This window comes from Salmo trutta, chromosome 12, assembly GCF_901001165.1.
Source record: "Salmo trutta chromosome 12, fSalTru1.1, whole genome shotgun sequence".
Classification (NCBI taxonomy): domain Eukaryota; kingdom Metazoa; phylum Chordata; class Actinopteri; order Salmoniformes; family Salmonidae; genus Salmo; species Salmo trutta.
The window spans coordinates 6,419,808-6,447,114 of NC_042968.1; the positions used below are offsets into that span (position 1 = coordinate 6,419,808).

Consider the following 27,307-nt stretch of genomic DNA (forward strand, 5'->3'; position numbering starts at 1 on the left):
CACGTGTGCTCTCTCTCTGACCTCTAGGTCACCAGGCTGCTCGTTATGGAGCACACCCGTCACCATCGTTACGTGCGGAAGCGCATAATGACACTCACCTGGACTCCATCACTTCCTTGATTACCTGCCCTATATATGTCCTTTTGCTTATTCCCCAGGCTTCATTGTTTCAGTTTCATGTCTGTGCGTTTTCGTGTTTCTTGTTTTGTATTATGTTTCAATTTATTTATTAAAACACTTACTCCCTAAACTTGCTTCCCGACTCTCAGCACACATTGTTACAGTTGTTTATCCGTGTCAGATGCATACAGTACAGTCTCACCTGGCAGTCTTTAATTTTTCTACTTTGGCATGACTCTAGATTTCCAATGCCGACTTACTGAGTTATATTACATATGGCCGGTTTCCCGGACACATATTAAGCCTAGTCTTGGACTAGGAAACACTTTCAATTGGGAAATGGGAATCTCTGTTGAACATTCTTTTTCGTCCAGGATTAGGCTTTAAGTGGGTCCTGTAGACCAACCCTAAGAATATCTGTAGTGGAACTTGAGCGTCATTCTGGTATTAATGCTCCTCTCTGTGTTGTTCAGAGGACCACAGTGGAAATAAATTATTAACTTTTTTTGTGTTATCCATGATGATTTGAATGCAGTGTATCCATTTGGCTGGCTGGATTTATGAATATAATCTTATCATTCCAGGGTGCCCTGCCATTTGATGATGATAACCTGAGAAACCTGCTGGAGAAGGTGAAGTTGGGTGTTTTCCACATGCCCCACTTCATCCCCCCAGACTGTCAGAACCTCCTTCGGGGCATGATCGAGGTGGATGCCACTAAGAGACTCACGGTACATTCCTCTAAGATCAGCTCTAGGATTAGATGTTAGTTCGTAACCCCCTTACTTCAGGTAGACAATTCCCTTAATATCTGATCAGTTTACACCCCTAAGAGGTGAGTATGGCCCACCTAATCTACCGCTAAGATCAGGCCGAGGACCAGATGTATGTTCACAACACCCTTGTTTCAGCTTAAAGATGCACTTAATACTACATTTGTTCACTTTCAGGTGAAATGTAAATTGGTTCTCAATCAATACAGGGGGAAACTTCAAAGGGACTAGCAGATATGTAACAAACAATTCCATCTCACTTTATTGCCACAAAATATTTACTACCACAGTGTAAAGCTCTCACTCACAGTACTAGTAAAGCAGAAATCACTTATCACTGCAGAGAAAGGGAGCCATCTTCCCCTGAATTAGACTAAAGACATTCAGGGGCAGTTTCTCATGCTCAGATTAAGACTATTCCTTGACTGAACATCACTTTTAATGGCGTTTCTACAGTTAGCATGTCCTTTTGTTCAGGAATAGGCTTAATCTGGGTCCGGGAAACCTCCACTCTGGTTCTAGACTCTAGACTAAGGGGCAGGCAAAGTACGGTCCGCGGCCCGGATACATTTAAAAAAAATATATATATATATTACACTTTTTTTCTCTTCAATTTCGTGGAATCCTATTGGTAGTTATGGTCTTGTCCCATCGCTGCAACTCCCGTATGGACTCGGGAGAGGCGAAGGTCGAGAGCCGTGCGTCCTCCGAAACACGACCCAGCCAAGCCCCACTGCTTCTTGACACAATGCCAGCTTAACCCGGAAGGCTGGGTTAGAGGAAACACCGTTTACCTGGCAACCGTGTCAGCATGCATGCGCGCGGCACACCACAGGAGTCGCTAGAGCGCGATGGGACAAGGACATTTCGGCCTGCCAAACCCTCTCCTAACCCAGACGATGCTGGGCCAATTGTGCGCCGCCTCATGGGTCTCCCAGTCACGGCCAGCTGTGACACAGCCTGGGATCAAACCCGGGTCTGTAGTGACGCCTCAAGCACTGCGATGCAGTGCCTTAGACCGCTGCCCCACTCGGGAGGCCCCTGCAAATTGTTTTGAACAAACAATTGGTCCCCCAAAAAGTGCGTCCCTCCATCGAATTTCAAAATCTCAATGTGGCCCTCGAGCCAAGAAGTTTGCCCATCCCTGCTCTAGACAGTAATCCCATTGACTATTTGGTTCAGACATCTGAGATACAGACAGACAGCACTCCAAACCCTCCCACAGCTACAGTGTGACTTCCTCCTGTAACGTCTGCTTCCAACTCACACTCTCAAACACGTAGATCCCCTGAACGCAGTTCACTTTCCAGCCCACTTTCCAGCTCACACACTCAAACACATAGATCCCCTGAACGCAGCTCACTCTCCAGATCCCAATCACCTGAATTCTGATCACCTGTTCACACACCTGTATGTCATTATCACACACTATTTAGTTCAGTTCTTTGCACCCCATCATTGTGAGGTGTTGTTTGTTTTGTGATACATGTCTATTTGAAGCGCTGAGTTTCCCGTAATTTAATCTTCCTGTGTATGATAGTTTTGGCCTGCCTCACTAACGACGCCTTTTGCCTATTCCCTGCCTGTACTTTAGCCTATCAGATTTCCTGTTATCAACCTATTGCCTGATCTCCCGGACGACGTTACTAGCCTTTTCCCTGCCTGTACTGTTGCCTTTTTGGACACCCTGTGTATGACCTTATGCCTGCCCCTGGACCCAGCTACCTGCCTCCTCCTGTGGTCCTTTACAAATCAACACCTGCTGCGCCCTGCGCTTGAAACCATCTCTCTGTCTCCCATCGTGTTCATTACTCCTCTAACAGTTAACCAGATTACTCTCACTCACATCAGCGTTGAGTTTTCTGTCAAGGAGAGGGTGATTTCCCAGTTGCCCAATGTTTTAAGTGTCCCTCACTAAGCTGGTTTTCTATCTGTTTAATCTACTCAACAAATAATATTAATGCTATAATGTGTTTTATTTCTTTTTATGTATTGAAGTAAGTGGAAGCCCCATAGAATTAGAATGAATATACACTACATGACCAAAAGTATGTGGACCCCTTGCACATCGAACATCTCATTCCAAAATCATGGGCATTAATATGGAGTTGGTCCCCCCTTTTCTGCTACAGCAGCCTCCACTCTTTTTGGAAGGCTTTCCACTAGATGTTGGAACATTGCTGCGGGGACTTGCTTCCATTCAGCCACAAGAGTATTAGTGAGGTTGGGCACTGATGTTGTGCGATTAGGCCTGGCTCGCTGTCGGCGTTCCAATTCATCACAAAGGTGTTCGATGGGGTTGAGGTTAGGGCTCTGTGCAGGCCAGTCAAGTTCTTCCACACCAATCTCGACAAACCATTTATGTATGGACCTCGCTTTGTGCACAGGGGCATTGTCATGCTGAAACAAGAAAGGGCCTTCCCCAAACTGTTGCCACAAAGTTGGAAGCACAGAATCATCTAGAATGTAATTGTATGCTGTAGCGTTAAGATTGGAACTTGGTAATAAGTATTGCAATCGAGGACAGAAGATTTTTACGCGCTATGCGCTTCAGCACTCGGCAGTCCCGTTCTGTGAGCTTGTGTGGCCTACCACTTCGCGGATGAGCTGTTGTTGCTCTTAGACATTTCCACTTTACAATAACAGCACTTACAGTTGACCGGGGCAGCTCTAGCAGGGCATAATTTTGACAAACTGACTTGTTGGAAAGGTGGCCTCCATTGACGGTGCCATGTTGAAAGTCACTGAGCTCTTCAGTATGGTCATTCTACTGTCAATGTTTGTCTATGGAGATTGCATGGCTGTGTTCTCTATTTTATACACCTGTCAGCAATGGGTGTGGCTGAAATAGGCTAATCCACTAATTTGATGGGGTGTCCAGATACTTTTGTACATATAGTGTTTTATATTTTTTGTCACTACAGTAGATAAAGACTGGGTTGTTACTAGAAGCCTTAAGTGTGTCGTAATGCATACAGTAAGAACAGATAAGGCATGTTGCTGTGTTCACTTGTCTGTCTGTCTGTCGGTCGCAGCACCTGTTTCACATGCTGTGTCATTAACACAATGTTTTTTCCTCTTCCTGTGTGTCTCTGCAGTTAGAGCAGATCCAGAAGCACAACTGGTACATGTGAGTAGAGCTCCTTTCTATGTGGGTGTGTGTGTATGCGTGTCTCCATGCATACGACTGGCTGTTTTGTGCATATAATAGATATATGCACTGTTATCTGATAAATTAAATGAAATTGACAAAATGTAGCAAATATTCAAACAAAGGGTCAGTAGATAAAAGTATTGCACTAAATTAAATTAGTGAATGGGAACTAATGGAATCTAAAGTCCAAATTTTTCGCAGCCTTTATAGTAAAAGAGAAGGTAGGTCCATTAGGACAGATGTGAGAGGTTCTAGTAGTTGCCCTACACACCATCTGAACATAAAATACCATCATGTTCTTAGTTTTAATGGAACTCTTTTCTCCTCCTAAATGGCTTGGCCTTGACAATGCAGGCTTAAGGATCCGCCCGTTTTTCAATTTTCGCCGAAAATAACATACCCAAATCTAACTGCCTGTAGCTCAGGACCTGAAGCAAGGATATGCATATTCTTGATACCATTTGAAAGGACACACTTTTGAAGTTGGTGGAAATGTTGAATTAATGTAGGAGAATATAACACATTAGATCTGGTAAAAGATATGTACCATCATCTTTGAAATGCAAGAGAAAGGCTATAATGTATTATTCCAGCCCAGGCACAATTTAGATTTTGGCCACTAGATGGCAGCAGTGTATGTGCAAAGTTTTTGACTGATCCAATGAACAATTGCATTTCCGTTCAAAATGTTGTATCAAGACTGATCAAATGTGCCTAATTGGTTTATGAATACAATTTCTAGTTCATAACTGTGCACTCTCTGTCAAACAATAGCATGTATTATTGCACTGTAATAGCTACTGTAAATTGGACACTGCAGTTAGATTAACAAGTATTTAAGCTTTCTGCCAATGTCAGATATGACTATGTCCTGGGAAATGTTCTTGTAACTTACAACCTCATGCTAATCACATTAGCCTATGTTCGCTCAACCGTCCCGCGGGGGACCCACCGATCCTGTAGAGGAAACCTCCTCTCAGAAAAGAGCCAAGGACCGTTCTACTGTTAAGCATTGTAATAATGTGTGTTGCTCATTGCTACATTATGTCAGTTCATCATTGTTATTTAGCAATCTAAGATACTGTATACTGAACAAAAATATACACGCAACATGTAAAGTGTTGGTCCCATGTTTCAAGAGCTGAAATAAAAGATCCCAGACATTTTTCATAAACACGAAAGCTTATTTCCCTCAAATTTTCTGCACAAATTTCTTTACATCCCTGTTAGTTATCATTTTTCCTTTGTCAAGATAATTCATCCACCTGACAGGTGTGGCATATCAAGAAGCTGATTTAACAGCAGGATCATTACACAGGTCCACCTTTTGCTGGGGAAGATAAAAGGCCACTCTAAAATGTGCAGTTTTGTCACACAACACAATGCCACAGATGTCTCAAGTTTTGAGGGAGCGTGCAATTGGCATACTGACTGCAGGAATATCCACCAGAGCTCTTGCCAGAGAAGTAAATGTTCATATCTCTACCATAAGCCGCCTCCAACATCGTTTTAGAGAATTTGGCAGTAAGTCCAACCGGCCTCACAACCACAGACCATGTGTAACCACGCCAACCCAGGACCTCCACGTCTGGCTTTTTCACCTGCGGGATCATCCGAGACCAGGTACCTGGACAGCTGATAAAATTGTGGATTTGCACAACTGCAGAATTTCTGGTATGGCCAGGCATAAGCTACGGACAATGAACGCAATTGCATTTTATCGATGGCATTTTGAATGCACAGAGATACTGTGATGAGATCCTGAGGCCCATTGTCGTGCCATTCATCCGTCGCTATCATCTTAAGTTTCAGCATGATAATGCACGTACCCATGTTGCAAGGATCTGTACACAGTTCCTGGAAGCTGAAAATGTAACCAGTCTTCCATGGCCTGCATACTCACCAGATATGTCACCCATTGATTATGTTTGGGATGCTCTGAATCGACGTGTACGACAGCCTGGACCAATTCCCACCAATATCCAGCAACTTCGCACAGCCATTGAAGAGGAGTGGGACAACATTCCACAGGCCACAATCAACATCCTGATCCACTCCAAGATGATTGCGCCGCATGAGGCAAATAGTGGTCACACCAGACACTGACTGGTTTTCTGATCTACACCCATACATTTTTTGAAGGTATCTGTGATCAACATATGCATTTCTGTATTCCCAGTCATGTGAAATCCATAGATTAGGGCCTAATGATTTGTATTTTTTATTTACTGATTTCCTTATATGAGCTGTAACTCAGTAAAATCTTTGAAATTGTTGCATGATGCATTTATATTTTTGTTCGGTGTATCTTCGTCACGTTTGGTGGATTAATTTTCTTAACGGTAAAGTAGTTTCACAATAGCTTTGCGGTGTGTTTCACGATAGCTTTGCGGTGTGTTTTTGTCATTGCTAACATTGTAAAATTGAAAATCTCCCATTGTTAGCGTTCTACTCCACTGTATTGCCTGTCTAGATGAGCTGGTTAAGAAACTACACTTTAAAGTTGTCTTTTTCTACAGAACAGATAGTGCCTTTTTCTCTAAGCAGTAAGAAGCAGATTATTTAGTTAACCTTTTTATCTGTTCTTGATTATGATGTTATTTATCAAAGTGCAACTGCTACTACTCTTAAACCTTTGGATGCCACTGTAAAATACCTAGGTCTCAATATGTCTTCCCTGGTGAAAAATAATATATATATATATATATATATATATATATATATATATATATATATATATATATATATATATATATATATATAAAACAACATCTGTCATTCTTCCTGTCTGTCAGAGCTGGGAAGAACGAGCCAGAGCCGGAGCAGCCTGTCCCCAGGAAGGTGGCCATCAGAACCCTGAGCACTGAAGAGATAGACCCGGACGTCCTGGAGAGCATGCACTCTCTGGGTTGCTTCAGAGACAAGGGCAAACTCACCAAAGACCTGCTCTCTGACGAGTGAGTAATAGAGGGATGGGAGGGAGGGAGAGGGTAAAGAGGGCGAATGAGGGAGGACTGTAAGGATGGAAGGGTTAAAGAAGTGCACTCTGTGCTGCTTCAGGGACAAAAACAAACGCACCAAAGACTTGCTCTCTGTGGAGAGTGGGAGGGAGGGAGATAATGCACTCACTGGGCTGTGTCAGAGATGAGAGCAAACTGATGAAAGTCCTGCTCTCTGACAAGAGGGAAGGAGAAAGGGATGGAGAGATATGGAGGGAGAAATGGCAGTGTCAGCGAAGTCATCCGCTCTGAGGTGCTTCAAGGACAACTGACAGGATGACTTTACTGTCTTGACTCTCCAGTGATAACCAGGAGAAGATGATCTACTTCCTGCTGCTTGACCGGAAGGAGAGGTACCCCAGTCAGGAGGACCAGAACCTCCCCCCGCGCAGTGAGATAGGTAGGCTTGTCCAAATCACCACTACACAATAGGAGAAGTAGACTAGTCCAAACCTTCTATGCCTTGTATGAATAAAAACCTGCAGTAGCTACACCATAACTCAGATAAGATGTTCTGTCACACGTGTAGTTGGTTTGTTGCTAACTAGTTCTCTTTCTCTCTTCACTTGCTTCTCCCCTGACCCCTAACATTTTGACCCCTAACCCCTGTTCAGCTGACCCACCCAGGAAGCGTGTGGACTCCCCCATGTTGAACCGCCATGGGAAGAGGAGGCCGGAGAGGAAGTCTATGGAGGTGCTGAGCGTCACAGAGGGGGGCTCTCCTGTACCCGTACGACGGGCCATCGACATGGCCACACATGGACAGAGGTATGGTGTGATGTACACACACACACAGTACATGGACTCACTCACACGTATCATATTGACACACATGCACACATGCACAAGTACATGCAACACATATCAGTGTAAGCACACCCACACATACACACATAAACACACACACACACTAACGCTCACACGAACAGACACACACCCTGGGCAGTCTCAGATTTTTTTAATCTCCCGCTTTGGGCTGGATGTGTCAATGTGTAGTTCATACATGCATAAGCTATGAGTACAATTACTGTCTTACCTCAATTAGCCATGAAATCCCTAGTTTGAAAGTGACTGTTTATCTTGAAGCTGTGTCGTGCCATTCTCCCTACATTGAGCTTTAGCCTCTCACATTTGAGTGGCAGCTAGCAAGAGGCCTGCCCAGCGTTATCTAATGAGGCAGGCCCAACGGCTCAGTGGACACAGCAGAGAGAGAGAGAGCAATGGCGTGGTGCACATATCGGCACAAATGTGACGTAGTATGCAATTTTGAGGGCCACTTCTAGCTTGTGAGTGCTACTCTCAGAACTACTGGCTAAGAAATATACAAAATTACCAGAGAATCTCTTTAACAAACAGACACGTGCATGCATGGACACACACACACACACACACACACACACTTACACACACCACAAACACACACATACACACCATACAAACACGTACACAAACACACAATGCAGATTCACATACGTAGCAGTAGGATGCCTACATATTATGGATTTCCTGTTGGATATCTCTTTCTATTAGTTCAATCTGCTGTGTGTGTACTTCCAGTAGAATCCCTCTCCTCACTAACTGAATTATTAAGCTGCTTAGGGTGTTATGACAGCCTGACACTGACAGAAAAGTGTACAACTTTCTGCGTGGGTGAGTCTTCCAAAGAGGATAGAGGCTTTAAGACTTCAACTTTTTTTTTATGCCCCATGTGAGAATACCCCCATATTATCATGACCGTTCAAAGTGTCTTACCCCTTTGTTTAATCTGTTTTGACTTGCTGATTAATATACTCATGTCATGTGTGAATCTTTTTTCATGTTTTCATTGTCATGTCATGATCAATAATTTTTCTTCTTCTGTTATCTTTTCCTTTCAAGACTAATATTACTTCCAGTGCATTGGTCATTGTGAGCAATAGCCAGCTCTGTATTGCATACACAACTAACGTGAGGTCGCCAACCCATGACCTATACAATAATCTGTACTTTTTAGGGAATGCTTAGAATCAGTCCCTTTATGTGACTGTCTTTCTGTCTGTCTTTTTACTTTCTTTCTGTCTGTCTGTAGTAAGTCTGTTTTCAGTAAAAGCTTGGATATCACAAACGCTAACTTCACCAAAGAAGAAAGGTATTTGTCACTTTTATCTGTCTCTCTTGCCACAGTTGAGTTTCAGAGGGGTTTTCCCATTCACATTCTCACCATGTTTAAGTCTATAAGCCTTTGAGAGGGTAGTCTAGTAAACTTCAATAAAAACTAAGCTCCCTTCTTGTCTGCATAAAATTCATTCCCAAAGAATCGAACCTCCTGCCGTTAGAATTCTTCTGAAACTTTTACCAGAAGTTCACTTGACTGCCTGGCTATCTGATAATGAATTCACACAATAAAGCCCTTATTTTCATACTGTGGTAAACTAGGCCAATGTGATCAGGCCTAGACTGAACTGAAGGAGAGAGGAGATAGAGAAGAGATAGAGGGAGGGAGTCTTCTCTACACCCTCGGCCGCTTCCATGCACATCAAAAGCATCTTATCCTCCTTCTCCTTCTTTTGGCCCATCTCTTCCCTTTGATGCTGTAGTTTGACGTCCCAGGGCAAATCCCAATTTTAGGTCAACTTCCTTGTTTCCCTGTTTTGCCTCCTTCCCCATTGTGTGTGTGTCTGTGTGCCTGAACGTGTGTGTGTGTGTGTGTGTGTGTGTGTGTGTCTGTGTTCGCTCCCATGCATGTGTGAATTTGTTTGTCTTCTGCCCGTCTATTTGTGAGGTTACCACATCATGGTGAGTCAGGTCCAATCTTCCTTTCAAAGCCTATTCACAGATGACCTTGTGTCCAGGAACACAGTTTAGAGACGCTTCCCCGGTCCGCCCCCCCACCCCACCGCACCGTACAGAGAGCGATTAGCATAAATTAATTGGTGGGAATGCAGATGGGGCGTTTTGCTGGAGCAAAGAAGAGGAGAACAAACAGGGATGGAAATAAGGCATTCACATCCCTCTGAATAGTCTTTTATCTCCATTATCTAATTAGAGCGATACAGTGGTAAACACACACACACACACACACACATGCACACGTACACACAAACACACATTGTATTTCATCGGCATTGAACAACAGATTTCTTTCAATTATGTGCTTGAAAGACTACCTGATCTTGGCAAGTACAATAATGTGTTGTAATTAAAAAGCGCCTCACCTTTCCCACCATCAACATACAGCAGAATAAGGAATGAACAGCCATAACATTTCCAAAGTTTACACACGCAAAACAGGAATGACTGAAAGCATATGACTATGGCGGCCCGGGTGCAGGGGTGCAACTTTGGTTTTAGAAGTGGGGGGGACATAATTATTAATATTTTTATTTAAAAAATGTATCCAGTCGGATAAACACTCCAAACAGCCTACCCGACAGCTCGGAAGCGTCCGCATGATCCTAAAGTACACCGTTGCCTCGTTTTGTATCACATTTCAATGATAAAACAATTTGCAATTTGACTCATATGTACTCAGTTATCAATATTTACTACATGTCCGAATACAGTATGGCAAGCTCATAGAGCGACTTCTGAGGGAAACTCCCCTGCATCTTAACTCTGTGGCTTATAGTATGTCTCCCTTCATAAATCTTCTTTCGTACTCCATTGTTACAGTTTCATGTAGTTTGTGGTGCAGTAACGTTACTTCATCTCCTGTGTCCCTACTGTGACATCGATGTCTGTCTGTGTAGAACCCTGTCTGGAGGATTCCATTGCGGTTCAGTGAAAGGCAACTCAGCTCTTAGGTTCTTGTTCGCTCGCCTTACGTTTGTATTACCGTCGCCACTTTGTAATCCAGATGGATGAAATCCTTCCCTGAGGTTGAAGCTTAGCGTTTGGTTGTATGTGTGCGTGCATGCGAGTGCACGTGCGTGCACACTGCAGCATATTTAACCATGATTTACTGTTTCAATTTTAGTTTCCAACAAAATAGCCAAATCGTCTATGGCAAATTACATCCCCAAACCTCGCTTGGGGTGGCCCTATGTGATGTGAGGGAGGGAGGGGTTGACAACAGAGAATGGGCAAGAGAAGGGGAAGGAATTAAAAGAAGATGTGAAAAGTGAATGAATTGTAAATGAAGAATGAAAAGGCTCATCTGGAGTAGAATAGAGACACGGCACTAATTCATTTTGAGGTGTGTGTGTGTGTGTACTCACGGCATAGCTGACTTATTTGAAGTATTTATCGATGTTGACTTTAGACCCTGATGCTTTGCATGTCTTGTTGTCATGTAGACAGACACGGTTGGCCATTACACCCAATCTAGTATTTAAAAGCCAACACACACCAAACCTTTCAACGGTCTGCTGTTTTAGTCTACAGCCACTGTGTGACTGTGTTAGTCATATTGTACACATGGGCCATTTGAAGCTATGTATAAAGATAGCTCTGATGCCTCATCAAAGATAAAAGGCGAGGTAGAGGAAGAGTGAGACAGAGATTGACAGACAGAGAGAGAGAGAGAAAAAAAGAGATGGAGAGCGTGATGAGCCAGGAAGAGAGTGAGTAAGAGGGAGAGAGAGAGAAAGAGAGAGTGAGTGAGAGAGAATGTGACCACTGTGACTGATAGAAAACTGAGGAAAACAGACTATGTAGTGAGCATAACCTTGCTATTAAGAGGCCCCCACAGGCAGACCTGGCTCTCAAGAGAAAACAGACTATGTAGTGAGCATAACCTTGCTATTAAGAGAACGCTATAGGTAGACCTGGCTCTCAAGAGAAAACAGACTATGTAGTGAGCATAACCTTGCTATTAAGAGGCCGCCACAGGCAGACCTGGCTCTCAAGAGAAAACAGACTATGTAGTGAGCATAACCTTGCTATTAAGAGGCCGCCATAGGCAGACCTGGCTCTCAAGAGAAGACAGGCTATGTGCCCACTCCCCACAAAATGAGGTGGAAACTGATCTGCACATCCTAACCTCCTGCCAAATATGCGATGATATTCCCTCACATTACATGGACCCCAAAATAGTTTGAAAACAAATCAAATATTGATCAACTCAAAATATCTGTTATGTGAAATACCAGCAGTGTGCACTCAGCGCAGCAAAATCTGTGACCTGTTCCTGAGATAAGGAAAGGGCAACCAGCGGAAAACAAACACCAAAGTAAATGAAAGCTATATGTATCTGTTTATTTATTTTCCCTTGCCATTTGTACTTCTTCTATGTGCACATTCTAACAACACTACACATAATTAATAATATAACATTTCAAACTTGTGTGTGTTTAATGTTAATTGTTCATCTGTGATTGTTTATTTTACTTGCTTTTGGCAATATAAACATTGCTTCTCATGCCAATAAAGTCCCTTTGAATTGAATTGAAACGAGAGAGAGCGGGAGAGAGAGAGAGAGAGAGAGAGAGGGAGGGAGAGATTGAAAGACAGAGAGAAATGTGTTTAATAAAACAGCTCAGAAATCCCAACCTAAACAGACTCCCTCCCCAGGGGTGAAATAACCCTGGCTACATCCACAGTTATCCATCCTTGTTTGAGTCAATCTCCTCTACTTACCCTGTGTGATTCAATCTCCGCCAACCTTTTTAGCTCAGGGCAAAGTTTTCAAAAAGTACAGATAGCGGCATACAGTACAAAGTGCTACAGCCACATACAACTGTGTTACGTTAGTTTAATGAACTCATCTTATTCTGATCTCTTTCCTCTACTTCTTCCAGAAGCTTCTGCTAGAAAATGCCATTATGCACAGATCTAAGATCAGTTTACCCTCCCAAATTGCAAATTGAACCATTATGGGGTAAATCACAAAACCAATCTTAGATCAGTGTGTAGGGGCAACTTCATCCTACTCCTTTGGGAGCTTATATGCGTTTGTCCCCCATGCTTTATGTCCTCCCTTCAGCTAGGGGTGTGCCAGTGTGTGGTCATATTGTAGTGTTCAGTGTTTTCCCATCGCAGTCGTACATATTGCATTGTCAGAGGATGTCTTTAACCTGTGTGTCTGCGTGTGTGTCTACAGGTCACGGTCTATCAGTGGAGCGTCCTCCGGTCTCTCCACTAGTCCTCTCAGCAGTCCCAGGGTAAGAGTTCTGTTGTTCCGTACCACCCGCTGGCCCACCGGGGCCTACACTGCACTGCACCGCACCAACTCACCTCACCGCTAGCTCTGCTGTGATATGGTTGTCACCGGAATGCACACGCTGCTATTCACTCACTACGGCCACTCACAAGGCTATAAATAAGGCAGCTCATAGAGGAATCAGACATGAAGCCTGCATAATCCTGTCATAAGAATAGTGTAAAGCTACCAGTCTCTATACCCTATGACAGCTTATGACTAGGGCCATGTGTTTTGGACAATCATGTCACAAGACCTGGATTTTATCTTTATTTAAAGCTTTTTCTTTAATCTGTCCTGTTTTTCTTTTTATGTCAGATGGTCCAGCACCATCCTCAGACAAAAAAAATCTACGTCACGTGTCATGATAGCCCAAAACACAGGGCATGACTTATGACACCTGACATAGCGCTGATATGAGGATTTAGTGTCATTAATGGGTTGTATCAGTTGTTATACTGTAATGTATGATTGGTTATCATGACCTGTCACGACTGTTGTTATATCATCGTTATGACAGAGCTATGTAGGCTGTATGTCATAGGGCTTCTTGTGATGTCTCATAAGGGCTTAAGTACTGATGAGGGAACCCATCTTTCTTGTTTTAAAGTTCTTAATTCCCCCAACAGTTCATCAGATTGCAAACACATCCATTATTTGAAATCCCATACGTGGGATACATAGGGAATACATTATAAAGTGCTGCCATGTTATAAAATGACTGTAAAAGTTTGGGCTACAAATCAACTAACCAGCTCCTAGCTAGCATGCACAGTTCCTTCATTCTTTTACTAAGGCAATGCATTTTTAAAGCCAGCCCTTAGCGAGGATACAAACATGCAGTCATCCCATATTCTGCCTCTTCTTGCGGAACTGTCAGTGTTATGAAGGATTCTGTAAAAGTTTCATAGTTGAGGACATTTCTTTCTGGCAAATATGTATGTCTGTCAGCAACCCCAGCAGGGGTTTTGGGCCTAAATGTTACTTCCTATTCTTTTTTTATGATGAGTGATACTGTAAAGGACTTGGTTCAGATAGTGGTGATGCCATTTTAGTCCTCCTTTTTTAAGTGTAAATATTGTGCCGATTATGTAAGGCTACATATTATGTCACACATTGATGGGATCGCTCTACTGGGGATTAGGGTTTAGGAGTATAATTTGACCTTTACACTTTAGAGCACTCACACACACACACACACACACACACACACACACACACACACACACACACACACACACACACACACACACACACACACACACACACACACACACACACACACTGGGACATACACGCTCATGCATTATATTTAATGAGGATCACTTCACCAAGGCAGGCGACATAAACGCTTCATAATGCTGCCATATGAGTGACACAACAAAAAGCCGATAAGCCTTGCATAAACTTTTAATACATGCCAGTTTTCATTAGCTGTCATAAACGTTCATGTCCTGTCATGATAGTTGCTATGTCATTCATACCACAGCATTGTGCATGCAGTATGGCTGCTTTCCAACAATGAAGTCTGGAAGCTAATGCAGTTTAGCTTTGGGTGCTGTTTCAGTTGCCGGTTTGGGTTTGGCTTCATGAATGCTTGTAATGTTCAACACTTCTCTCCCCCATGGTGCTGCTGCCTCCTGGTTGGCTGGTTGTGCTAATGGCATGTTCTTCCTGTCTTTCTTTCTGCACTCTCACCACTCTCCCTGCCTGTGTGTCACTCGCTCCACCTATCCTCTCCTCCATGTCATTTCTTACTATATTGCTGATTTTTTTTCCTGGTGCCTTTTCATTGCAATCCACCTTTATTGGGTTGTGGTGTTTTCTATATATGGGCATGGTCTCTCATTGGCTGCCTGCGCTGTCAATCTAACGGTGCGTGTCCAATCGCAGCCGGTCCGGCGCTTCTTCATCCCGCCCCAGTCGCCGGACCTCTGTCAGTCGCCCAACTGTAGCCCCACCCATTCCCCAGAGTCCCGCCTTAACCATAACGGGGTAGGGGGGGCCAATCGCGTGCACCCACACCCACTCCCCAACTCCTACACGCCAAAGATGGGGTCCCCCTTGATGCACCCCCGCACACAGACCCTCCCCGCCAAGCCCAAAGTGTCTGAGAAGCCCCTTCAGACCACCAGGTCCAACCCCCTTCCCAACTTGGCTGATAGCCCAACCACCCCCAAGTCGGAGCCCACATCCCCCTCATCACCCCTGGGAAGCCCCCCCTGCGTCCCCAACAGCCCGCGGCCACGCCGCCACCCGCCCCTCACCGTGCCCCCCAAGCTCTCCATCCCCCTGTCCCCGATGCCACCCATGTCCCCCCTTCGCCGGCACCGCCTCCACCCTGACCACAACGGTCACAAATCTGTCCCCACCATACAGGTGACTCCGCACCCCTCTCCGCTGGGGAGCCCCCTCCCCACCCCCAAGGGCACTCCGGTGCACACGCCCAAGGATAGCCCGGCAGGCACCCCCAGCCCCACGCCGCCCCCCAGCCCCTCCATCGGCGGACTGCCCTGGAGGACGCGTCTCAACTCTATCAAGAACAGCTTCCTGGGCTCGCCGCGCTTCCATCGCAGGAAAATGCAAGGTACTGGACTGGGGTAGGAGACTTGGGGAAGAGAGGGGAGAGGTGAGGGAATAAGGCAGGGTTTCCACAAACACTAACAGTGGGTATAAGAATGGGACCCTTTGGTGGCACACAGCTACATCCTTCTGGGCTGCGTAGATCATCCCCAGCGCACCGACGTGCTGGAACCACCTGGTCAAGGGGATTGGTCACCATGAGTTTTAAAATCCCACCTATACACAGATCATACTGTACTGTTAGGAAAGCTATTTTACACTCTCCCAGCCTTAGCGCAGGGGAATATCTGCGTTCATCTCAAGAGGGTTAACAGTAACGGTTCTGTCCTATACGTTGTGATATAATCTTATTAAACCATGGGGGAGGTAGTTCTTTATGCTAGTCCGATTAACTTCTATATGATTAGTCATGTACATTATAAATCAACGGCTATTCCATTCCTGATGAGAGGAGCAAAGGTGAGAAGAATAATTGTTTGTGTTGTAAGGAGCGTATAGTTTCAGAGCTTTACCATAGACGTTATGTTGGTTCTCAAAGCGTGCAAGCTCATATATGTAATTGGGGAAACTGTAGGGTGTGTTTTGCTTCGTTTAATGAGTGGTATAATGTTTTAATGCCTGTAGTTAGGTTGTCATGTAATATGTGCTGCACGGTGATAGATCATTGAAATCCTCCATTACTAAGGGGCGGCAGGTAGCCTAGCGGTTAGAGCGTTGGGACAGAATCCCAGAGCCGGCAAGGTGGGAAACTGCTGTTTTGCCCTTGAGCAAGGTAATTAACCCCCACAACAACTGCTTCCCAGTTGAATGCATTCAGTTGTGCAACTGACTAGGTATCCCTTTCCTTTCCCTAACTGGATTTATACAATGTGAAGGGATATTGTCCATCTTACCCAGAATAACCAGGTGATGGTATTACAATGGTAAAAGATAAAGCATTTTATAAACAATAGTGCTCTCAGATGTCAATCAAGCGATGTTGCCCATTTGTCTGACCTTTTCACCTTTAAAGGTCCAATGCAGCCGTTTTTATCTCAGTATCAAACAATTTTTGTTTTTAATTAAAATGGTAAAAAAATAAAATAATTGCTTCTCAGTAAAAGAGAGATTTCTCAAGTGAGAATTTTGCTAGAACTGTCTGGGGATGGACTGAGTGGGGAGCAGAAAACTGAAAATTAGCTGCTTTGCTTTGGTTTGGAACTCTCTGTCTTGTTGGTCTATTAACAAATGTAACTCCTGGTGGTGACACCAGGTAGGCCAAAACTCCAACCCACCAAAACAGGCTGAAATTTCAGGTGGTCTTTTCAAACAGCTCTTACACTAACAGGGTAATCATCATCTTCACAATTTCACAGTTTTATTCCAACCTCATAGTGTGGAAATGTATACCGAAACACAGAAAAAGAATGTTTTTGACTGCATTGGCCCTTTAACCTTTCACTTTTGACCTCTGTCTCTGCCTCTCTCCACAGTCCCCACCCAGGAGGACATGTCCAGCCTCACGCCAGACTCTTCACCAGAGTGAGTGACCCGGGAAAACATAAATACAACATTTGACAAACATTGAGGTCAAGAAAAAAAGTCGCACTCTCTAGTTATGCTCCCAAACCCTGAAGTAGGCGCCGCGTGCCGAAACGTTGTTTGCTATATCCACGAGGGCATAACTAGAGTGTGCGACTTTCTTTTTATAGTTTACTCTCCTTAGTCAGCACCTCTACAGAACAGTTTTGGATGTGCGTCAGCCTATGCGTTCGTTCGGAGATCTAACACAAGTCTTTAGGACAAAAATCCTGTCTTTAGTCATATCCCAGTTTACCTATTTGCTAATGAGTCTGCCTACACCTAGCAACTTAATTATACAAGCAATAAATATTACATTTTATTTGGAACGGCAATCCAGACAAAATTAAGCAGACCTATTTATATAATGAATATGAATTCGGGGGGCAGAAATGATTAAATATTACAGCACTAGACCTCTCACTAAAGGATCAGTCATATAAAATGTGTACTTAAATCCGATCTGGCTCTCTAGCAGATTAGTAAGAATGTCTCACCCAATGTTCAACAATGGCCTTTTTACCATTATTGAGATTACAACCTCTCACTTTCAGTTATTTGAAAATTAAATAATGTATAAAATACTACTATTTTTAAAACAAGCCATAGAAAGTTGGTTGCAATTTCAGTTTAGTTCACCAGAAAAGACAGAACAAATAATACAGCAAATTTTTGGTTAAATTCAAATATACTAATTGATAAAAAAAACAATATGTTTGGAGAAAAACATAAAGAAAATGTATAATCTTTGTAAATGATATCATAAATAGGACTGGTGGAGTTATGTCACACATGCAGCTAACACAAATATGTGGAAATGTCTGCTCTATCCAAAATTACAACCAACTAATTGCAGCATTACTGCAAAAATGGTAGAGGCAAGTGGAAGGGGGAGAAAGTAAGGAACTTGTCTGTCAGACCTGCATTAAAGACCACAATTGGTTAAAGAAAATTGTAATAAATGAAAAGTATACCAGTTTAATTTAGGGACCAAAAAGAGTACAGCTGTGCCATATAGATTGCAAAATAGTTTGCAAGATTTTTGATGTACCGATTCCATGGCACATGGTTTATCAACTGATATACAAAACTACACTGGATTCAAAACTTAGAGTTTTTCAATTTAAATTATTATACACAATTCTTACAACCAATAGAATGTTATATACAGTGCATTCGGAAAGTATTCAGACCCCTTGACTGTTTCCACATTTAGTTACGTTACACATTTACATACATATTCAAACCCTTTACACAGTACTTTGTTGAAGCACATTTGGCAGCGATTACAGCATCAAGTCTTTTTGGGAATGATGCTACAAGCTTAGCACACCTGTATTTGGGGAGTTTCTCCCATTTGTCTCTGTGGATCCTCTCAAGCTCTGTCAGGTTGGATGGGGAGCGTTGCTGGACAGCTATTTTCAGGTCTCTCCAGAGATGTTCGATCGGGTTGTCCCGAAGCCACTCCTGCGTTGTCTTGGCTTGTGCTTAGGGTCGTTGTCCTGCTGGAAGGTGAACCTTTGACCCTGTCTGAGGTCCTGAGCTTTCTGGATCAGATTTTAATCAAGGATCTCTCTGTACTTTGCTCCGTTCATCTTTGCCTCGATCTTGACTAGTCTCCCAGTTCCTACCGCTGAAAAACATCCCCACAGCATAATGCTGCCACCACCATGCTTCACCGTAGGGATGGTGCCAGGTTTCCTCCAGACGTGACGCTTGACATTCAGGCCAAAGAGTTCAATCTTGATTTCATCACACCAGAGAATCTTGTTTCTTATGATCTTTCTTATGATTATTAATCCAAGATGGCGTAGCAGTTCAGACGTCCCGTCGTGTCCCGTGTATATATATATATATTTACATATTTTTTTCTTCACTTATCTTTTTACATTTTTTTTATTCTAAATACTCAACCTCAAAGCACTCTCCTGCAACCCGCCTCATCAATTTAAAAAAAAAAAGAAAGTATTATTTACCTCATCTGAATTCCACGACAGAAGCTAGCCAGAGGTTAGCCATTTTCACTGGCTAACATTGAAGTTCAGCTAGCTACGGTTAGCTGTCCTCAGCTATCCATTAGCTCGAAAAGCTATCGCCAGTTTTTGTACAGCGCGACTCAGACCAGAGCATATCGGACCTATTCTCTCTCCTTTCCTCGATTTCTACCGCAGGCTCTGGACATTTACACCTGGATCTTGCAGCTAACTAGCTGCTACCTGAGTGACTATTGGCAACGTCGGTCTCGGAATTAACACACACTATTACGGAGCTAGCTAGCTAGCCAGCTGAAGAATTCCGTCAGCCACTCGTGGGCTACTCCTGAGCTAGCCAGCTGAAGTGTCTCCTGGGCTACAACTCACCTATCCTGACCCGTTTTACTGCCGATGCGGAGCCCCATTGGGTCTTCACGACTGGATCACCGACGTTATCTGCCCGAGGGAGTTGTCCAACTGGCCCCTCCGTCGCGACGTAACCTGATCGCCCATCTGCGGCCAGCTAATCGTTAGCTGTCTTTTCGGCTGCGATCTGAATAGGTCTGTCGGACACTTTTCTTGGGCCACTATAACTAACTATTTTGCCAACTTGGACAGGTCCCCCCTTCCACACGGAACCCCACTAACCCACAGACGGAAACGTACGAGGCGGCTAAAAACAGACCTCCCTCCCATCTTCCACCAGCTTGCTACCTATGGCCCGGCTAGCTGTCTGATTCTCACTGGACCCTCTGATCACTCGGCTAAGCATGCCTCTCCTTAATGTCAATATGCCTTGTCCATTGCTGTTCTGGTTAGTGTTTATTGGCTTATTTCACTGTAGAGTCTCTAGCCCTGCTCATTATACCTTATCCAACCTCTCAGTTCCTCCACCCACACATGCTATGACATCTTCTGGTTTCAATGATATTTCTAGAGACAATATCTCTCTCATAATCACTAAATGCCTAGGTTTACCTCCTCTGTACTCACATCCCACCATACCTTTGTCTGTACATTATACCTTGAAGCTATTTTATCGCCCCCAGATACCTGCTCCTTTTTCTCTCTATTCTGGACGTCACAGACGACCAATTCTTATAGCTTTTAGCCGTACCCTCATACTTATCCTTCTCTGCTCCGCTGGGGATGTAGAGGTGAATCCAGGCCCTTCAGTGCCTGGCTCCACACCTACTCCCCAGGCGCTCTCTTTTGATGACTTCTGTAACCGTAATAGCCTTGGTTTCATGCATGTTAACATTAGAAGCCTCCTCCCTAAATTTGTTTTATTCACTGCTTTAGCACACTCTGCCAACCCGGATGTCCTAGCTGTGTCTGAATCTTGGCTTAGGAAGTCCACCAAAAACTGTGAAATCTTCATCCCTAACTACAACGTTTTCAGACAAGATAGAACGACCAAAGGGGGCGGTGTTGCAATCTACTGCAGAGATAGCTTGCAGAGTTCTGTCCTGCTATCCAGGTCTGTACCCAAACAATTTGAACTTCTACTTTTAAAAATCCACCTCTCCAAAAACAAGTCTCTCACCGTTGCCGCCTGCTATAGACCCCCCTCGGCCCCTAGCTGTGCTCTGGACACCATATGTGAACTGATTGCCCCCCATCTATCTTCAGAGCTCGTGCTACTAGGCGACCTAAACTGGGACATGCTTAACACCCCAGCCATTCTACAATCCAAGCTTGATGCCCTCAATCTCACACAAATTATTAATGAACCCACCAGGTACAACCCCAAAGCCGCAAACACTGGCACCCTCATAGATATCATCCTAACCAATGTGCCCTCTAATTACACCTCTGCTGTTTTCAACCAAGATCTCAGCGATCACTGCCTCATTGCCTGCACCCGTAATGGGTCAGCGGTCAAACGACCTCCACTCATCACTGTCAAACGCTCCCTGAAACATTTCAACGAGCAAGCCTTTCTAATCGACCTGGCCCTGGTATCCTGGAAGGATATTGACCTCATCCCGTCAGTAGAGGATGCCTGGTTATTTTTTAAAAATGCCTTCCTCTCCATCTTAAATAAGCATGCCCCTTTCAAGAAACTTAGAACCAGGAACAGATATAGCCCTTGGTTCTCCCCAGACCTGACTGCCCTTAACCAACACAAAAATATCCTGTGGCGTTCTGCATTAGCATCGAACTGCCCCCGCGATATGCAACTTTTTAGGGAAGTTAGAAACCAATACACACAGGCAGTTAGAAACGCCAAGGCTAGCTTTTTCAAACAGAAATTTGCTTCGTGCAACTCCAACTCTAAAAAGTTCTGGGACATTGTAAAGTCCATGGAGAATAAGAACACCTCCTCCCAACTGCCCACTGCACTGAGGAAAGGAAACTCTGTCACCACCGATAAGCCCACTATAATTGAGAATTTCAATAAGCATTTTTCTACGGCTGGCCATGCTTTCCACCTAACTACCCCTACTGCATTCAACAGCACTGCACCCCCCACAGCTACTCGCCCAAGCCTCCCCCATTTCTCCTTCTCCCAAATCCATTCAGCTGATGTTCTGAAAGAGCTGCAAAATCTGGACCCCTACAAATCAGCTGGGCTTGACAATCTGGACCCTTTCTTTCTAAAATTATCTGCCGAAATTATTGCAACCCCTATTACTAGCCTGTTCAACCTCTCTTTCGTGTCGTCTGAGATTCCCATAGATTGGAAAGCAGCTGCTGTCATCCCCCTCTTCAAAGGAGGTGACACTCTTGACCCAAGTTGCTACAGACCTATATCCATCCTACCCTGCCTTTCTAAGGTCTTCGAAAGCCAAGTCAACAAACAGATTACCGACTATTTTGAATCCCACCGCACCCTCTCCGCTATGCAATCTGGTTTCAGAGCTGGTCATGGGTGCACCTCAGCCACGCTCAAGGTCCTAAACGACATCGTAACCGCCATCGATAAGAAACATTACTGTGCTGCCGTATTCATTGACCTGGCCAAAGCTTTTGACTCTGTTAATCACCACATCCTCATCGGCAGACTTAGTAGCCTTGGTTTCTCAAACGATTGCGTCGCCTGGTTCACCAACTACTTCTCTGACAGAGTTCAGTGTGTCAAATCGGAGGGCCTACTGTCTGGACCTCTGGCAGTCTCTATGGGGGTACCACAGGGTTCAATTCTTGGGCCAACTCTTTTCTCTGTATACATAAATGATGTCGCTCTTGCTGCTGGTGAATCTCTGATCCACCTCTACGCAGACGACACCATTCTGTATACTTCTGGCCCTTCTTTGGACACTGTGTTAACAACCCTCCAGACGAGCTTCAATGCCATTCAACTCTCCTTCCGTGGTCTCCAACTGCTCCTAAACACAAGTAAAACTAAATGCATGCTCTTCAACCGATCGCTGCCTGCACCTGCCCGCCCATCCAGCATAACTTCTCTGGACGGTTCTAACTTAGAATTTGTGGACAACTACAAATACCTAGGTGTCTGGTTAGACTGTAAACTCTCCTTCCAGACTCACATCAATCATCTCCAATCCAAAGTGAAATCTAGAATTGGCTTCCTATTTCGCAACAAAGCATCCTTCACTCATGCTGCCAAACATACCCTCGTAAAACTGACCATCCTACCAATCCTCGACTTCGGCGATGTCATTTACAAAATAGCCTCCAATACCCTACTCAACAAGCTGGATGCAGTCTATCACAGTGCCATCCGTTTTGTCACCAAAGCCCCATATACAACCCACCACTGCGACCTGTATGCTCTCGTTGGCTGGCCTTCACTTCATCATCGTCGCCAAACACATTGGCTCCAGGTCATCTACAAGACCCTGCTAGGTAAAGTCCCCCCTTATCTCCGCTCACTGGTCACCATAGCAGCACCCACCTGTAGCACGCGCTCCAGCAGGTATATCTCTCTGGTCACCCCTAAAGCCAACTCCTCCTTTGGTCGTCTCTCCTTCCAGTTCTCAGCTGCCAATGATTGGAACGAACTACAAAAATCTCTAAAACTGGAAACACTTATCTCCCTCACTAGCTTTAAGCACCAGCTGTCAGAGCAGCTCACAGATCTCTGCACCTGTACATAGCCCATCTTTAATTGAGCCCAAACTACTACCTTTTCCCCTACTGTATTTATTTATTTTATTTATTTTGCTCCTTTGCACCATATTATTTATATTTTAACTTTTAAATTTCTTCAAACTACAAATCTACCATTCCAGTGTTTTTTCTTGCCATACTTTATTTACTTTGCCACCATGGCATTTTTTTGCCTTTACCTCCATTATCTCACATCATTTGCTCACATTGTATATAGTCTTATTTTTTTCTACTGCATCATTGATTGTATGTTGTTTTACTCCATGTGTAACTCTGTGTTTTTGTATGTTGTCGAACTGCTTTGCTTTATCTTGGCCAGGTCGCAATTGTAAATGAGAACTTGTTCTCAACTTGCCTACCTGGTTAAATAAAGGTGAAATAAAATAAATAAATAAATAAATAAAATCTGAGAGTCTTTAGGTGCCTTTTGGCAAACTCCAAGCGGGCTGTCATGTGCCTTTTACTGAGGAGTGACTTCCGTTTGGCCACTCTACTATAAAGGCCTGATTGGTGGAGTGATGCAGTGATGGTTGTCCTTCTGGAAGGTTCTCCCATCTCCACAGAAGAACTCTAGAGCTCTGTCCAAGGCCCTTCTCCCCCGAGTGCTCAGTTTGGCCGGGTGGCCAGCTCTAGGTAGAGTCTTGGTAGTTAAAACTGCCTTTTAAGAATATGTTCTTGGGGACCTTCAATGCTGCAGAAATATTTGGGTACCCTTCCCAGGTCTGTGCCCTGACACAATCCTGTCTCAGTGCGCTATGGACAATTCCTTCGACCTCATGGCTTGACACTGTCAACTGTGGGACCTTATATAGACTGGTGTGTGCCTTTCCAAATCATGTCCAATCAATTGAATTTACCACTGGTGGACTCCAAGTTTTAACATCTCAAAGAAACATCTCAAAGATGATCAATGGAAACAGGATGCACCTGAGCTCAATTTCGAGTCTCATAGCATAAGGTCTGAATAATTATGTAAATAAGGTATTTCTGTTTTTTATTTTTAATACATTTGCAAACATTTCTAAAAAACTGTTTTCACTTCGTCATTATGGGGTGCATCCTAGAAACCTCTCAATTGTTTAAACTATACAAAGTTTTTTGTTTCATGTATTCTTTCAGCTTTTCCAATTGCTGAGATTATTATTTATTTAATCCATTTTAGAATAAGGCTGTAATGTAACAAGATGTGGAAAAAGTCAAGGGGTGTGAATACTTTCCGAAGGCACTGTATATGGGGGATACAACCAGAGAGAGAATCATTAGATCATTTGTTTTAGTACTGTCCATATATAGCTTGTTTTGTATCATTTGTATAATTTACCTTAACCTTTATTTAACTAGGTAAAGTCAGTTAAGAACTATTTCTTATTTACAACGATGGCCTACACCGACCAAACCCGGACAACGCTGGGCCAATTTTAAAAATAGAAAGGTTCAGAACTTTTGTGAAACATCACAGCACAGTTGAAAAAAATATATGGCAAATAGAAATCAAAACTGGATGGTGTTCAGAGTTAGATAGGAGTGGTTGAGTGGAGCTGAAGGATGGGACTAAAAACAAACAAAAGATAACTTATGTAAAATATACTGTGCCCGTAAAATGTGTATAGTATGTATAAGCTGAAAGTAGAAGTCTAAGTGTTGCTGTCCATTAGTTTACTCCAATTAGCAGAGGGGTGGTTGGGCTAGGGGAAAATAATAAAGGAACATATGTACAAATTAATTATATATTTGATATATATTTACAAAAAATATATGGGGGATTGAAAATGATGCAGACAATTACATTGATGGAAGCTACAATCTATCTGCAATGTTAAAGCTGATCCACCCCCTAAAATAAAAAAAAATAAAAAAAAATAGGTCTCAGGCAAGGTTTCTAGTGATTGTGGTTCACCGATGTTGGCCCGTTGAGCTAAAGTCTGGAGACATTAGTTCAAGGGAGCTGCAGGTCTCAGGCAAGATGATTCATCACTTGATTGTGGGTCATTGAACCACCTCTGTTACATACATGTGCACGAAAGTCAACTCATTCTACCTTTCTACCTCTCTGGTGTTTTCGCCACTGGGAGAGTGACTATGTAAGGTAGTAGAGGATTCTGCCCAAGAGGCCTGTGTGAACAATCCTCACAATTATGCAAATTGACCTCCTCTCAGTATTGCATCCCTCTCTCCTTCCTGTTGATTGGGCTATTTTTAGGGAATTGTTGCGCATGAATATTTTAGTGGTTTAGTTCCAGTTTGCTTCACAGACAGAGAGCCACAGCTAGAGTCTGGTTGGATAGTTGGAGATGAGGCAGAAACGAGGAAGGGGCCTTGAGGTAGGTTAGTTGCACAGGTAGTCAGGATGATGTCATTGCTATTGGGGACCAATATGAGGCCATTTGGCCATTTGGACAAGCAGAGGGAGGAAGAGGGCTTACAGAACATGCACAAGGGTTGAAGTTAGATGGTAGAGGGAGGTGGAAACAGAATAGCCTGGTTCAGAAATGAATGTGTTTTAACTAACTCCTCTGACTATAATTGTCATGGCATACATTATAGTCACCAAACACATCTGGACCAGGCCTGGAGGGACAAAGTGATCTTAGAAACTTAAACAGTTTCTGTTCATTACCCTTAAAGATCAGACAAAGCATGGTAAATGTTGCATTATGCAAATGAGTGTGGCAGTGTGTTAGTTATTCCTCTCGACATGAGGCATTAGTATTCTCTCCAGCAGATACTAAAGTAAGTGTGTGTGTGTGTGTGTGTGTGTGTGTGTGTGTGTGTGTGTGTGTGTGTGTGTGTGTGTGTGTGTGTGTGTGTGTGTGTGTGTGTGTGTGTGTGTGTGTGTGTGTGTGTGTGCTTCCAGTTCTTTGACATGTGTGTGTCTGTGAGAATGCACTTACAGTGTGTGTGTGTGTGTGTGTGTGTGTGTGTGTGTGTGTGTGTCCTCATAAAACTCTTTTTTCTCCCTCCCTACAGGCTTGCCAAGAAGTCATGGTTTGGTAACTTCATCAACCTGGAGAAAGAGGAGCAGATCTTTGTGGTGATCAGAGACAAGCCTCTCAGCTCCATCAAAGCAGACATTGTTCATGCCTTCCTCGCTGTAAGGACCCCTCACCACACCTCTTTCTCTCCCTCTCCATCTACTGTATGTGTATATCTTCTTCTCTCGCTCTCTCTCTCTCCTCTCTCTCACTTGCTCTGTCCTTTGTCACCCCCCTACTTATGATTCCATTTGACTTATAAGTCATAAGTTCCTGGTCTTCAAACATTGAAATCAGTATTAGAGCTAGCACCCAAAGTGAAAGTGAAAAGGGGATACCTAGTCAGTTGTACAACTGAATGTATTCAACTGAAATGTGTCTTCCGCATTTAACCCAACCCCTCTGAATCAGATGGCTATGTTCATTGGTTTGTCCTTGAGGCGAAGTGGATAAATTCACTGTAAAGCAACTGTGATTTATCTTTCGATTTAGAGCAACTTTTAGTCTGTGCTACTGCCCTCTGTTGCTTTCCCAGTGAAGGTCAGTGTTATTGTGTAATCAGTGAACAGCAGCCTGCTTTTTGTAGACTGCATCTGATTGGTGCACAGCGGTCTGGTTTCTGACGTTAGAGCGCCAAGGAAAGGGCTTGATTGAGTCTTCTAATGTTTTTCCTGGCCACACTGTGCATAGCTGTGTCATTAAAATGGTAGAACACAGCGTCAAAACAGTCACGACAAAGGATGGAAACTGACTTTGACACTAGACACTCATGGCACGACCATTATCGTACACTACAGTAGTTGGCTTGCATTAACCCAACACCTAGCCAATTATCTAACCTTAACAGGTCCGCTTTATTTCCCAGCAGGTTTGTTTCAGTTCATTTTAAAAGGCACCTTAGTCCCTGTAGCCCAACTCTGTGTTGTTCCTGTGTGTCCCTTGTCTCTTCAGCGCTGTTAGGAACCATCAGACTCTGAG

At 43.7% G+C, this 27,307-nt stretch overlaps 1 protein-coding gene across 7 annotated transcripts in view; it reads left to right on the plus strand.

Annotated features, from left to right (window-relative positions):
• LOC115202833 (serine/threonine-protein kinase BRSK2) overlaps positions 1 to 27,307 on the plus strand; it is a 168,971-nt gene that overhangs the window by 132,814 nt on the left and 8,850 nt on the right. For 4 of the 7 annotated variants that reach the window (XM_029766887.1, XM_029766888.1, XM_029766891.1 and 1 more), the window contains 10 exons: positions 705 to 851; positions 3,992 to 4,023; positions 6,843 to 7,004; positions 7,349 to 7,446; positions 7,661 to 7,814; positions 9,115 to 9,174; positions 13,066 to 13,126; positions 15,058 to 15,751; positions 17,220 to 17,268; positions 26,325 to 26,448. In XM_029766887.1, the coding sequence (XP_029622747.1) occupies positions 705 to 851; positions 3,992 to 4,023; positions 6,843 to 7,004; positions 7,349 to 7,446; positions 7,661 to 7,814; positions 9,115 to 9,174; positions 13,066 to 13,126; positions 15,058 to 15,751; positions 17,220 to 17,268; positions 26,325 to 26,448 (1,581 nt within the window). The remainder of the gene's footprint in view (positions 1 to 704; positions 852 to 3,991; positions 4,024 to 6,842; positions 7,005 to 7,348; positions 7,447 to 7,660; positions 7,815 to 9,114; positions 9,175 to 13,065; positions 13,127 to 15,057; positions 15,752 to 17,219; positions 17,269 to 26,324; positions 26,449 to 27,307) is intronic. The other 3 variants (XM_029766893.1, XM_029766889.1, XM_029766894.1) reach the window with 3 other exon arrangements.